The sequence below is a fragment of the Palaemon carinicauda genome, chromosome 27 (genome assembly GCF_036898095.1).
Source record: "Palaemon carinicauda isolate YSFRI2023 chromosome 27, ASM3689809v2, whole genome shotgun sequence".
Lineage (NCBI taxonomy): Eukaryota > Metazoa > Arthropoda > Malacostraca > Decapoda > Palaemonidae > Palaemon > Palaemon carinicauda.
Genome location: NC_090751.1, coordinates 91,362,478 through 91,377,881, shown reverse-complemented (window position 1 = coordinate 91,377,881; position 15,404 = coordinate 91,362,478). Strand labels below are relative to the sequence as shown.

Below are 15,404 nucleotides of genomic sequence, written 5' to 3'. Positions count from 1 at the left end.
TAGAAGAAGAATACAGTAGTTAAGGGTGTTAATGAAAATTGCAAGGCCTCTTATTTTTACTTTGTTAACATGCCTGGTCAAAACAAATAAACCAACTGCTAAAAACAACAGAATCCAGGTAACTTTGTCACTTGTCAAAATTCACTGGGTTAATTCAACCTTTTGGTGTGTTTTTTCTTCTGAAAAAGCAAGTGTTGATTAAACCAAATTTGTTCTAACACGGAGTACTTACCTCAAACTACTTTCTTAGGAGTATCTGGGATCTCCTCCCAACCGACCAGAGTTTTGTAAAATTTTCATTGGATTAGGTCAATTATGATAGCATTTCTTACAATAGTGTCTTTCCTGAAGCAACTATGTACTGTATGTGGTTTTTCCCCATTACCAAAATACATATCCAGCCTTAAAGATTACCTCAAATTCTGTTAGTATTGCTTAGTCATTCTCGCTACTCCAGACTGATCTCATTCTTTCCCAAGTTGTAATTACACTATTCTCAGAGATATAACACGAAACCAACCTGTAGAAAACCCGTCCAGAACAGATTTGGTGGGCTTCCCATTTAAAGCAGACAGTTTTCAGTCAACAAAGGGTTGAATAGAAGTAGATGGTTGGTAGCATGAAAGTGTAATAACAAACAGAAGGTTTTTGTCTATTGTCATAAGGAAAGCTATGGCAGAACACAGTATGACATGAGATAGACGTTAACAATTACACTTGTACATTTATGTTTGCGAATTAATATACAGGACAGTATATAGTCTGTAGAGAATATTCAGCTTTGTTTATGAGATACACTTTAAGAACTATACAGTATTATTATTAGTATTATTATTATTATTTTTTTCTGGCGTAGATGCAAACCCTCTGCTATTTATAGGGTATACTTTCGGCGTAGCTGAAAGACGACCCATGATAATTTTAGTGAGGGATAACTACTCCATCCGCTAGTTAGCGGGTGGGGTGTTGGGTAGACTGGCTACCCCGCTCACTCACACCTCTCGGCTGAGTAACCACTTTACTTTATGGCTCGGGAGAGGACGGACATGCTGCCTTTCTCACGCAAAGACTTCCCTTGATTGTGGGTTTTTTTTTTTTGAGAAAGCTTGCCTTAGACGATGTCCTCCTTTGGGAGGACTTCCCTCTCGTTCGCCAGGGAGAGTTTCTTATGCCTACGCTTTTTTCCCATAGAGCTGGGAGAAAGCTTGTCTTAGGCGATGTCCTCCTTCGGGAGGACTTCTCCCCCATTCGCGAGAGAGATATTTTACGCCTACGCTTTAATCCCATAGAGCTGGAAGAAAGCTTGTCTTAGGCAATCTCCTTCGGGAGAACTTCCCTCTCGTTTACGAGAAATAACTTGTAGGAGTTTTCTGATCCACCAGGGGCGGTGGCAGAGCTTTCTCCAAAGCAGGTTACCCCTTCGGGGGAACGAGTCTCTCGTTCTCTAGAGAAGACCGCCACTGGACATCGGCGGTCCCCCTGTATTCTTATGGTTCTCCTTCAGGGGCAGAGAGAGAGAGCCTTATCTTAAGCGACATTCTCCTTCGGGAGAACAAACCTCTTATGCGGAGGTGTTATCTTTGAACCTGCTGGTTCTCCTTGATCCTTCGAGGTCTCGTTATGATCACCCTTTGGGTTGGCATAATCGTGAGCCTTCGGCCTCTCGTCATGTTGATCCTGCGGGTGCTCATGACAGTAGGAGTCCTTTGGGACTCCGATTGAAACTTTTGGGTTTAAGTTACGCTGAACCTTCGGGCTCTCGTAACGATGGTAACGTTGAGCCTTCGGGAACTTGTACCATCAATCACACTGACCTTTCGGGGTCTCGTAACAGAGGAACCTCGGTTCCTCGTTACGCTGATCATTCGGGGTCTCATAACATTAGTTACGCAGAACCCTTGGGCTCTCGTAACTTTAGTTACTCTGACACTTTGGTGTTTTGTGACAGGGAAACTTGGGTTTCTCGTTACGCTGATCCTTCGGGGTCTCGTAACATTAGTTACGCTGAACCGTTGGGCTCTCATAAGTTTAGTCCCTCTGACACTTCGGTGTTTTGTGACAGGGAAACTTCGGTTTCTCGTTACGCTGATCCTTCGGGGTCTCGTTAATTAATGTTACGAGACCCCTGTCACTGACACTGGTGTTTTGTGACAGGGAAACTTCGGTTTCTCGTTACGCTGATCCTTCGGGGTCTCGTTAATTAATGTTACGAGACCCCTGTCACTGACACTGGTGTTTTGTGACAGGGAAACTTCGGTTTCTCGTTACGCTAATCCTTCGGGGTCTCGTTAATTAATGTTACGAGACCCCTGTCACTGACACTGGTGTTTTGTGACAGGGAAACTTCGGTTTCTCGTTACGCTAATCCTTCGGGGTCTCGTTAATTAATGTTACGAGACCCCTGTCACTGACACTGGTGTTTTGTGACAGGGAAACTTCGGTTTCTCGTTACACTCACCCCTCGGGGTCTCGTAACATTAGTTACGCAGAACCCTTCGGCTCTTGTAACTTTAGTTACTCCGACACTTAGATGTTTTGTGACAGGGAAACTTGGGTTTCTTGTTGCGCTGACCCTTCGGGGTCTCGCAACACAGGCTAAGTTAGGCCTTTGGTCTCACGTACCCTTAGTCACGCTGATCCTTCGAGGTCTCATGACAGAGAAACTGCCGTTATTCGTTTGCGTTGAGCCTTCGGGGTCTCACAACGCAGTTCACGCTGAACCTTTGGGTTCTCGTGATTATAGCCATACAGTACTTATATAACAGAGTTTGCGGACTCTCGTTGTGTAGATTGTTTGCGCTCACACAACACAGGCTATTGTGAACCTTCCGGTGAATGTAGTAGTGAGTACTCTCGCTACACTGAGAGCTTTCGCGCGTAAATTGGCGCGCACGACCGGATTGGCGCGCACGATCGGATTGGCGCGCACAACCTAATTGGCACGCACGACCGGATTGGCGTGCACAACCAAATTGGCGCGCACGACCAATTTGGCACTCACGGCCGATGTGGCGCGTACGACCAAATTGGCGCTCACGGCTGATGTGGCGCGCACGATTAATTTGGCACGCACACCCGATGTGTTGCGTACGACCAAGTTGGGGCGCACAACAATCGAATTGGCGAGCAAAGGCGATGTGGCGCACATGACCAACACTGCGCGCACGCACGACCATATTGGCGCGCACGCACGACCATATTGGCGCGCACGCACGACCATATTGGCGCGCACGCCCAGCCATATTAGCACGCACGAACAACTAGGCACACGCAATCAGTAGAAGTGCGCAAACAACTCTTATGACAGTATTTCGAACTCTCGTTGCGCGAAGTGTTCACGAGTGCACAAGAGTTTTACTCTCATGACAGAGTTTTCGAACTCGTCCCTTGAATTGTTCGCACGCACCCATCGTCATCAAGAGTTTAACTCTTATGACAGAGGGTAGTAGGTTGGCCAGGGCACCAGCCACCCGTTGAGATACTACTGCTAGGGAGATATGTGGTCCTTTGACTGGCCAGACAGTACTGTATTGGATCCTTCTCTTTAGTTACTGTTCACTTTCCCTTTGCCTACATATACACAGAATAGTCTGGCCTATTCTTTACATATTCTCCTCTGTCCTCATTCATCTGACAACATTGAGATTACCAAACAATTCTTCACCCAAGGGGTTAACTACTGCACTGTAATTGTTGAGTGGCTACTTTCCTCTTGGTAAGGATGGAAGAGACTTTAGCTATGATAAGCAGCTCTTCTAGGAGAAGGACACTCCAAAATAAAACCATTGTTCTCTAGTCTTGGGTAGTGCCATAGCCTCTGTACGATGGTCTTTCACTGTCTAGGGTTAGAGTTCTCTTGCTTGAGGGTACACTCGGGCACACTATTCTATCTCGTTTCCCTTCCTTTTGTTTAGGTAAAGTTTTCATAGTTTATATAGGAAATATTTATTTAAATGTCATTGTTCTTCAAATGTATTATTTTTCCTTGTTTCCTTTCCTCACTGGACTATTTTCCCTGTAGGGGCCCCTGGGCTTATAGCATCTTTCTTTTCCAACTAGGGTTGTAGCTTAGGAAGTAATAATAATAATAATAATAATAATAATAATAATAATAATAGGGGTTTCCGAATCTCTATAGGTAACTATGACACAGTTCCTTTGGGTCCTGGTCACGTAACACGATTCCTGAAAATTCCATCAGGAATCAGCGACAGAGTTCCTGCGGGTTCTCAGCACAACTTCCCTTAAGGACGTGAAAAAGGAATTCACAAAAAGTTTCTGAACCCCTAGGTTCTCATCCGAATCTCTTGGTTTCCGCGATCCAGTTTTTTTTTTTCTGAAAACTCTATGGTCCCCCCCACACACAGGATAGGTCTTCCAAAGGTGTGACTTGTTACGTCACTTTACATTCCCAGCTGATTACTATATCAGCTAGTCTGGTTTCGCCAGCACCAATCCTTTTGTTGTCGAACGAACCACCGTCATCTTCCCTTCACCTTCCCACTTCGAGTGGTTTGGTTAGCAGACAGAAATGATCGGGGAATGAAAAATTCTTTACATTCCAGTTCATTTCCCCTGGCAGGCCTTGCCTGATGTAGATGGTAGTTTTCTCACCAGCGAGAAAGTGTACGATGGCAACTCCTTCGGGTAAGCGGTCAATGGCAATTATGTTTGGCCTTCTTGAAGCAAACCCCCACATACGAGACTTCACACTTTTCGTGAGACTCGTTCCTGAGAAGTTTTTACAGAACTTCAATGGGTGTTGTTAAAACTTCATGAAGGCCGTAAGCCGTCCCGGAGCATGCGCTCTAGCCAAGACAAAACCGCGAGGTTATTGTCTTAAACTCGGTTCTACCGTTTGATGGAGACAGCCTCCCCCATCATGGTACCCTGGGTAAAACGACTTGCCTTTTGACACGATTGGCTTCTGAGACTTTTTATTCTATCCTTACAAGGTTATTGTTTCGAACAATTAGTCCCGAAGGAACATTGTTAGCTGACGTTAAAAGAATGATAGAAATAGCGTGGGCAACTTTTCATTACGTTTACGAACGTTTCAAACCCCACCCACAGATGACCAGACAAACGTTAATGAACACTGGCTAGCCCCTTACATAAAGAGGAGGGGTAAACCAAAGGGGAAATGATCGCTTCTATAACTGTATATTTTGTTTGAGAACATGTTCGCTCTCATTCAAGAAAATATTACAGTTAGTCAACGATGAAAATTCCTTCGGCAATAATGTTGCGATTCATTGCACATACATTATTCCCGCAACCAGATTCGTTGCAAACGTTTCCTGGAGGCAGAGAATACGTATGCGCTAGCGCAAATGGACAAGTACATACTGTATATGCGTGCAAGAGATCTTTCTGCCAATAAGGGCTATATACATTTTGCAATTAGAACTCCGTTCTATTAAGTTGCATATTTATATCCCTTACTGAAACCAGGTTATTCAGTACATTACTTGGCTACTTTCCTGTAACCAGACATACGGCATTTACGTTCTGCCTCCTTATAGGCATTTTTTCCTTTCCCCCGATCGGAAATCTTAGTCTCCTACAAAGGCTTTGGCTGGAAACTTCTCATAAGCATATCTGTTCCCTTGTAGGGAACATTTAATATAAATGCTAGTTTACTGATCGGAGACGGAAAAGTACGAATGTTTTTTGTCCTAAGAAAGGGAAACTTCCGTTACGAAGGTTTTCAACGTTCTCCAACTGAGTTCCGGACATGACTTTTAAGTCCAACTATGCATGTATGCTTGTCATGCTCACAGTTTGGTGTTACTACTTCATAGTAGACTTATGCTCTTTACCCACCCAACAATAGATTGAAGATGCATCTCAATCCCCTCTTGGGTTTGGTTGGATGCGTTTGGTGATCACCGTACAGTCTCTTGTCGGGAAAGCGATCTTTACATGTATAGAGATTCGCATTATAACATAAGCTGTACAGTACTGATTAACTGGTTTACCGGTTGGTATCGGTCTTATTCGGCCAACCACACTGGATTAGTGTTTGTTGGAGGGAGAACAAGCTGTTCCCCTTCGTTGCAAGAACGTGCAATTGTTACACATCTCGACATCATCTCGAGATGTGTTTATTGCCATGAACTCTCCCCCCTCACCGCTGGACAATCCGCAGACGAGAGCTTCTGCAAAGAGGCCTGTCTTCTCGTCTTCCCTCTGGATCTGATACTCTCTTTAAGACATCAAAAGACAGGGGGTGGGCATATGCCGCACCATTCCAGCCTCGTCCGTTGGCCCGATTCAGAAAGGTACCAGCATTCACCTCTCTTAGAGAACCATCTAGCAGAACGAACCCTCAGATAGACAGAGGACAACTAGTTGCCCCCATCTGCTCGCGTCATTCCTGGTACAGGAATGTGCTTGCAAAACTACCCAGATAGCGGGCTCCTAGTGTCATGGAATCATCTTGTATCCAACAAAGTCTTAACTTTATGAGGTCCCCGACTGTGGTTATGCTGGCAGCCGCCCTGATCTTCAGGCTCCCACTCAACCGTTCCCCAGTCCCGGTACACCAGGCCCTCAAACAAGATGTATTCCAAGATCGGTGGGGCGGCCTAGAGGTGTGCCTTGTTTTTTTCCCCCCATTCGGTCTGGTGAAAAAGTCCTCAGCCAAGTCAGGATAAGCAAGATCTTATCAATGACTCCAATAGCTTCGCTGTAGCATCCCGCAGAATGGTTCCCGGACCTTCTGCAGCCCCTGACGGAGTTCCAATAGCTTCGCTATGGCAACCCGCAGAATGGTTCCCGGACCTTCTACAGCTCTTGACTTAGTTCCAAGGGATCTTCCTCCACGCCACGATCTTCCAAGCAGCCTCATGCTAATACTTTTCTAAGCCGTAGCTTTGCTTCAACTTCACGCTTGGGACGATCCTACACCACCCCTCTCAGAGAGGCCTTTCGCAACAAGTTACGGAAAAGATGTCTAGGCACCTCAGACACCTCAGCGTCGGTCTTCTAGGCAAAGTGTTAGGTCCTTTGTGACTGATGTCGTGGAAGGGGATTCTCTCCCATCGGTGCCTTTACGTGAGAGTTAACTTGCCCCCCGTCGGATCTCAACCTTTTCCTAGGAAAGCGGTTTGGGTCCTTATGCCCGGCAGCAGATCGCTTCCTTACACGGAAGACGGACTTTCTACTCACTTGGGCTTTTGACCAAGAGATTTAGTGTGTTGTATGATACATCTTCTGATGTCTCCTACTCTAGGAGACGGGGAGAAATAATCCTCAGCGGCGTCCTTGAATGGATTGCTAAGACTCAAAATCAGAGTGTGCTGTACTCTAGGTGCAGCCCATTTCGAACAAAGTGTCTTCGTTCGGTAACCGAAAATCCATCAACTGGGGTCTTACCCAGTGAGGAGTCTGTGGGGTTATCTTAAAAGAACGATACCAGCTCGCCCCCCATGCGCTGGCACTGTTGACCAGCACGGGGAAGGTCAAGAGGAGGACCTCAAGGATTTCCTTCCCCTCTGAGATCAGAAGGCAATCGAGGTTACTCTCAATCTAGACTCTTCTCCATCCTAAGACCCAGAGCTCGCAACATCAGTGGCGTTGCTACCTCCCTGGTGTTCAAGAAACTACTCTGTGGTGCAGATACTTAAGTGGGCATGTGGAAGCGTCAGTCGACCTTCACAGCCCACTACCTGCAAAGACGTAACCCACAAGAACATGGAGACCTTTTCCATTGGTTCTGTGGTGGTCGCACAACAAATGTTCTAAACACCTCAGGCTCCTTGATGGACAAGTAGTAGAGGGTTGAGGACTGAGGCTACCCGGATTAGTCTGGTATGAATGAGTAAGAATGCCTGGCTCCTTTTTTCCTTTCACCTTCTTACCTCTGGGGAAAACAGCTCCTTAAGCCTTAGCATAGCTGACCTACCCTCGCTGCAAGTAAGAATTTTTTGTTTCGTCCCCAATACCTTTTTGAGGGAGGGTATTGGGTAATTCTTTAAGAACAATAGGTTTTGTACTCAAGTTCCTATGTTAAAGACAACCCACACTGTTAGTTCCACTCACACACAAGCTTCTGCAGGCTGCTATCAGGGTATTACCTCATATCGGCATTTGATTTTAGCGAGGGTAGGGTCCCTTCTACTATCGATCACAGATCGAAATAGAGAGGACCCCGGGTCATGACCAAGTCCAGTTGGTGAGGACTTCCTCCCTCCCAAGAGTAAGTCACCCTATAAATAGTGGAGGGTTTGTATCTACCCCTGAACAAATAACAAATTTGTAAGTAATTTGTATTTTTCCTAGTATACAAACCTGGAGCTATTCATACAAATTGGCCTGCCACCCTGTCTCCCGAGAAGTCCTGCCATAAAGCAAACTGGTTACTCAGTCGAGAGGCGTGAGTGAGCGGGGTAGCCAGTCTATCCCACCCCCCACCCGCTAACTAGCGGATGGGGTAGTTACCCCTCACTAGAATTATCATGGCTCTTCTTTCAGCTACGGCGAAAGCATACCCTATAAATAGTTCCAGGTTTGTATACCAGGAAAAATACAAATTACCCTATTTTCTGTGTCATAAGACGCACCTTTTTTTTCCTGAAAAATGCCCCACAAAATCACCCTGCGTCTTAACACTAAGAAAAAGTTGGATATTGGAGTTTCACACCCCTCAAACACCCAACCATTGACATGCAAGCACCCAAAATCCCGAGGCATTAAATATAAACCTACAATTATCATTTGTGTGTAATAAATTCGTTTATTCTTATGATAAATTTCATAATGAAGTAGAGTAGCAAATTATTTTTTTGTTTTGGTGATCAGCTGATTCGCCAACTCACTTCTACAAGCAAACATACCAACTAGTGGTCTCGTAGCAGACAACGCTATGACATATTAGTCGTTTATGCAGTATATATCTATTTTCTTTTATTTTGTTGATATTTCGTAATAAAGCAATAATTTGATAATGAATTTGTTGCCCGAGTTCCAAAATAATACGAAGAGACAGTAACTGAATACTACCTTGGAAAAAAATGCTTCTCACTGTTAGGAGAGCGCAGGATTACCAAGTTTAGCAAAATAGTAATTAGACCTAGATTAACAATAGTATTCCACCTAAAATAATTTCTAGACTTCTTTGATCAATGATTACATTTTGTGTGAAAATTTGCAGGCTTGAGAAATATTACTGAAATTTTAATTTTTTACCAAACAGTTATCAAGAACATTTGGCAACACTGCTTTTATGTAAACAACACTTGAAACAACAAAGACTAAGATTAAACATATATTTGTGGTGGAAACTACGAACGGGTTTAGTTGTTTCTTAAATGAATATCTAATAAAATTGGGATAATCAGCATATAACTAATTGATATGAACTTAAATTTGTTCCAACACGGAGTACTTATCTCGAACTACTTTCTTAGGAGTATCTGGGATCTCCTCCCAACTGACCAGAATTTTGTGTAGTTTACCCTACTCCCGTTTTCTATGCGGGGTAACCTCTGGTGGAGTGATACGCGCCACGAGGCGACCGCTGGTCAGAGAGCATGCTTGCTCAGGTCTCGATCCCCAGTAAGTTTTCTGTTCGCATCGCAATAACATCCCGACACGCTCTCCTTACCTAGTGCGACCCTTTGTATCCCTGACCCCTTTTGAGTCCCACGCGGTTCCCACGTGGTCCCTTTGTGCTATTCCTTATCCTTTTTCCTCTGTGTTCCTGTGTCTCGCAGTGCCTTACTAGTGTGCAATGGAGCATCCCCGTCACTGACTAGGAATTGCTCCTAAGAAGTTTTTGAAATCCTCATTTTTTTTTTCCAAAACCTGCCTTGCTAATTTAAGGGTGTGTCTTACCACTTGTAGCATCTTATGACACGGGAAATACGGTACTTACAAATTTGTTATATTATTATTATTAATATTATTTGCTAAGTTACAACCCTAGTTGGAAAAGCAGGAAGCTAGAAGCCCAAGGGCTCCAACAGGGAAAATAGCCCATTGAGGAAAGGAAATAAGGAAAATTAAAAATTTAAAAACAGTATCAATATTAAAATAAATTTCTCCTATATATACAAAAAAAACTTTCATCAAAATAAGAGGAAGAGAAATAAGATAGAATAGTGTGCCCAAGTATACCCTCAAGCAAGAAAATTCTAACCGAAGACATTGGAAGACCATAGTACAGAGGTTATAGCACTACCCAAGACTAGAGAACAATGGTTTAATTTTGGAGTGTTCTTCTCCTAGACAAGCTGCTTACCATAGCTAAAGAGTCTCTTCTACCCTTAGGAAGAGGAAAGTAACTACTGAACAATACAGTGCAGTGGCAATTTCAGTGTTGTCAGGTGTATGAGGACAGAGGAGAATATGTAAAGAATAGGCCAGACTATTCGGTGTATGTGTAGGCAAAGTAGAAATGAACCGTAACCAGAGTGAAGCTTGCTTGCTTGCTTGGTAGATTGCCCAGCATTTTGCTAGACACGGGCTCTTGCGTTGGCAGCCCGTCACAGAGAGAAGGATCCAGTGTAGTACTGTCTGGCCAGTTAAAAGGCCCCATAACACTAGCAGTAGTATCTCAATGGGTGGGTGGGGCCCTGGCCAACCTATTACCTATTTAACTAACTTTGCAAATGGGCTGTTTCACTGAGTATCCAGTCATTTCATAGCCAAGGTGGGCAGATTCAGAAGAATCTGTTTAAGCGAAGATATATCTTGGACTCTTTTTTTGGGATGGTTACTGCTTAAGTGTTTGCTTAGTTAAGGCTATTATTAACATTACTAATGTTTAATATAGCACCCCTTATCTCAAGCTTATTGCTGTCTGGTGTTTTGTATGCATTCCTATTTGATTCTTCTCATTCTACTTATTTAACTTAATGATATTTAATTTTTTATTCCCACATAAGAACATATCCTTCAGACAAATCCTATGAGATGATATCAGTGGGACTCGGAAGTCTCCTTAAACTACTTTGTAATAGCAATAAAAATCTTGGACTTTCTCATGGAGTACAGTATCCTGTTAGAAGGACCCAGAATCAATTACAGTGGAAAAAGTTTTGTTAGAACAAACCTCAAGGAGAATTTGCTTCTGGAAATGGACCCTGTTGAAGCATATCTATTAAGTTGGTGATAATTATGCAGTGTGATCCAGACCAGGAAGGAAGTGATCATTCCAGATATATGTTGAATGGTTTTTTTATGGTATCTATGATACCTAAGTTTTAAGGATTAGTTTAGGAAATTGGAAAAAGAGATTTTTTTCAAGCATGTTTGGATAGTATTGGTCTTAAAACAATAGAACAGACCCTCGCTTTTTAACAAACAAAGAAATGAAGAAGGCAATGTAAGGGAAGCTCAGCACCAATGATTAACAATTATTTATTACAATGTTCGTAATGTTTTTACATTCTTATAAAACAAGGTTGTATATTTATCATAAGGCACCTAATAAGACTTTTGGGTTACATTGCTGAACTCGCAGAGCTTACCATATCACAAGCAAAATGGACTTGAATTTGCCAGGCAGGAGTCTACTGACTCAAATACCTGCCTTTACCATCTGTTAAAAAAAAAGGAGTGAAGAGATCATAAGAAAATAAAAAATTATATGATCATTACATATATGAATAATGGATTAAAAGCTAAAACATCCAAGAAATATAAAGGGAATCCTTAATGGGGCCTTTTAGAACTTAGGTTATTCGGTTACAACTAGTGTGCTTTCCTAGCATTCACATAGACAGCTGACCATGGCCTGCTTCGGCCGATAAGTTTAAGCTGTTTTTCACGGGAGGTAACTGCTGTGGTAGGGTACCGCAGTGTGGTGTGGGGCTTTCCTGGCTGACGTTCTGATAAAATTGGAACTAAAACCTTAAAAATTTAACCTTTAGATATGGCCCCTGAGATGGTTAAGTATCTTTTTCTGTACAGATAAAATGTATGACAGTTGCTGTTGTAAGGCCAAAGTTTAATACTAAATATGCATTATATAATTTCTACCCTGCATGTTTTAAGTGCCATTCATCAACTAGTTAATCTGTTCTGATAGTCATGAAGGCTTAAGTGATTTAGAAGTTATTCTAGTTTTCATTAGCCCTTCATGATAGCTATTGGTGTTGGTACTTGATTATCTATTTTCACTGTCCAGTAAAACTGAAAGCCTTTTGTGATGAATGTAATATATCTTTCAAGTTTTGTTGTTGGTATGTTTATTAGTATTAAAGGCTTTTGTATATTAGTGCTTTATATGTAAGAAAATGAAGATAACTATCGAGAATCACTTGGAACAGGTGATTATCTATCTGCTCTCACATGTGTGAACTCTGAATCTATTAGATAAACAGAATTCTTTTGTTCTATTTGTAGCCTAGTGTGTATGATCTCCCAGCAGCGCTGTCTATGTTACTATGCTACCGTGACCTTGGAGTGACACAAGGACGAGAAATACTTCGAACCAATGCAAGAACGTACCTCAGCGATTCGCGTAACCCTCCTCTTCTTATGCATCCTGAGGGAGCCACCACAAGTGGTACACTTGCTCTTATGAAGTAAGTTTATGCTTTATATTTAATTTACTCTGTCAATATTCATACTTTGTTGCCTCACAGTTTTCGTACTTGAATCCCCAAATAATTTTCACTGTTTTGAATTCAAAGGTAATCACAGAAGACAGAATTATCATCTTTTGAGAAATTTTTTATTTAGTACAGTGCAGTACCGTGGAATACCTTTTTTGGTGTGAAATATTCCCCTACTTATGTATTAGGGTCTTTATGTTGATACATAATTTGGTTAACAATGATATATAATTTGAATATATGATTAACTATGATAAAAACAAGTATGCATGGGTAAGAGGGGCAAATGGAAGAGTGGTAGAAAGAGCTTTTATGGATTGTGTTGGTAACTAAAAGAATGTTTGGAAGATTGAAAGACGTGCATGTGTTTAGGGATATGGCTAAAGGTATGTCTGATAATTTTTTGTTGGAATGAAAAAGAGTAGGGGAATAGAGTGGGGGCATGTAAAAGGGAGCTAGTGAGGGTTGAAGAGTTAATAAAACTGTAGGTAAAAAGTGAATATCAAGAAAGGTTGAAAATGGCAGATGACCTAGTGAAAGTAAGAGAAACTGGTAATTTAGAAGAGGAGTGGAAGTTATTAAAAGAAAATTTTGTTGGGATTTTATGTGATGTGTGTGGCAAGAAGTATGTTGGAGGCAGCATGAGGAAGGGCAGTGAATGGTGGAATGAAGGAGGGAAGGTAAAAGTGGAAGAGAAGAAGAGGGCATTTGAAGAATGGCTTCAGAGTAATAGTGTAGAGAAGTATGAAAGATATAGCGAGAAAAATTTGGAAGTAAAGTGCAAGGTAACTGAGACAAAGAGGGCGGCTGACCTGAGGTGGGGTCAGGGATTGGGTCATTCATGTGTAGAGAATAAGAAATTTTGGAAAGAAGTGAAGAGAGTAAGGAAGGCTGGTTCGAGAATTGAAGAGACAGTGAAAGATGGAAATGGAAGGTTGATGGAAGGAGAGGAGGCAAGGAAAAGATGGGCAGAATAGTTTGAAAGTTTGCTGAATGTTGAGGATAATAGGAAAGCAGATCTAATTGCGGTTGCAGGTGTTGAGGGGCCGATGATGGGAGATGAGAATAAGAGAGAGAGAGATTACAAGAGAGGAAGTGAAGAGAGCACTAGATGAAACGAGAGTAGGAAAAGCATCTGGTATGGATGGTGTGAGAGCTGAGATGTTGAAGGAAGGGGGTGTGACTGTAATGGTTGGTGAGATTGTTTAATATGTGTTTGTTCCAACACGAATACTTACCTCGAACTACTTTCTTAGGAGTTACCTGTAATCTCGTCTCTACCGACCAGAGTTTTGTGTAGTATACCCTAAACCCGTTTTCTATGAAGGGCTAACTCGGGAGTAAGAGAACGTGCCCCGAGGGTAGCTTTTGCGCTAGGTCGAGGTCCGCTTGGGTCGTGAGCGTCAGTAAGTTCTCTGGTCGCGACGTGACACCACATCGCTCTCGTCTCTCTCGACCCTTTGTGTACGCCGCATGTGTCCCACGTGTTTACCGCGTGGTAACTTGTGCTTATCCCTTGTGTTCCTATGACTTCACTACCCTTCCTTGTGCTTCCCAAGTGTATCCCTTTGATTCCCTGCGTTCCTGTGTCTTGTGTTTGTGTGTTATGGAGCAGATCCGCCGTTGTCCTGGGCCTAGAGCGGGAAAATCGTGTGGAGCGTTCCTCTCCAAACCTGAAGTGGATCCTCACTCCCTTTGCTCTTCCTGTAGGGGCAAAGTTTGTTCGCCTTCGGATACATGCCTTGAGTGTCTTGGTTGGAGTGAAATTCAGTGGGTGCGTTACGGCACGAAGAAAAAGAAATCGTCGAAACGTTCACCCAGAAAATCTAGTGTTTCTTCGCCGCTACCGTCGCCCAGTGAACGGTCCGACGGGGCTTCTGTCTCTCCTTCCCCTACCCAGAGTAAGGGGACGAGGTAAGTCCGTTGTGGGGAAAGAACCGGGCGTTCTTCTCCGGGAGTCTGGTGAGTGTGAAGTGGGAGTTGCGGGACCTTCTCGGGCTAGTGAAGAGCCTGGTAGTGCTGTGTCAGGGAGCTCTGGAGACTCGGCCCTTGTGCTTGGGGGGCACGTTTCCTCCGATGACCCCTTATGGTGTAGCAATGTTGTTTCTGTGTCTTCGCCCCCTTCGTGGGCCGGTGTTTCAGGTTCTTCGGCAAGCGGCGAAAACCAGGGTAAGTTAGGCTCTGCAGGGAGTGATGCCTTCGGATGGAAGCTTCCTAAGACACCAGGTAGGTCCCCTATGCGGATGGAAGAGGGCCTGGATACCTGGTTCCCTAGTCTTGGGCGCCAACCCTCGTTTCCAACCCCTCTCACGGAAGTTCCTGAAACCTTCCTGCAACCCTCTACCTCGGGAACGTAACGAGTCGCGAAGTCCCCCGCGGCCCCCGCTTCTGCCCGGCGTAAGGTGGGTACGGTGACGTCGGGCTTTTCGGATGGTGGGGAGTCATTCTCTTCGGGAGAAGAAGCCAGGAGAAAACATCGGCGTCGGAGGGAGCGGTCCAGGAGCAGGCGTTCCCGCTCAAGATCCCGTTCCAGGTACAGCCGGAGGCGCTCCCGCTCTCCACGAAGGAAACACAGGAGGAGTAGGGCACCCGATGGTGATTGGGTTTTCGTACCCCGTAAGTCAGAGATACAGTGTTCCCCGGACCGGCGGTCCAGGGATTTCTCGCCAAGGAGACCATCCTCCAGACTTTGTTATGACCCTCGCAGGGAGAAACGCGAGAAGGCCTCTGCAGGCAGGCGTAAGACCGCGAAGCCTCCGGTTCACCCCGCCCAGCGGGGGGAATCGCGCTTCTTACGGGCAGCCTGGCTGAATCAGCCCAGCTGGTGCGGCCCTCGGA

General features: G+C 44.0%; 1 protein-coding gene across 1 annotated transcript in view; it reads left to right on the top strand.

Annotated features, from left to right (window-relative positions):
- The window catches only part of LOC137620800 (lipid droplet-regulating VLDL assembly factor AUP1-like), an 88,679-nt gene that overhangs the window by 35,419 nt on the left and 37,856 nt on the right, over positions 1–15,404 (top strand). Inside the window, exon 4 of the mRNA XM_068351246.1 lies at positions 12,355–12,536. Coding sequence (XP_068207347.1) covers positions 12,355–12,536 — 182 coding nt within the window. The remainder of the gene's footprint in view (positions 1–12,354; positions 12,537–15,404) is intronic.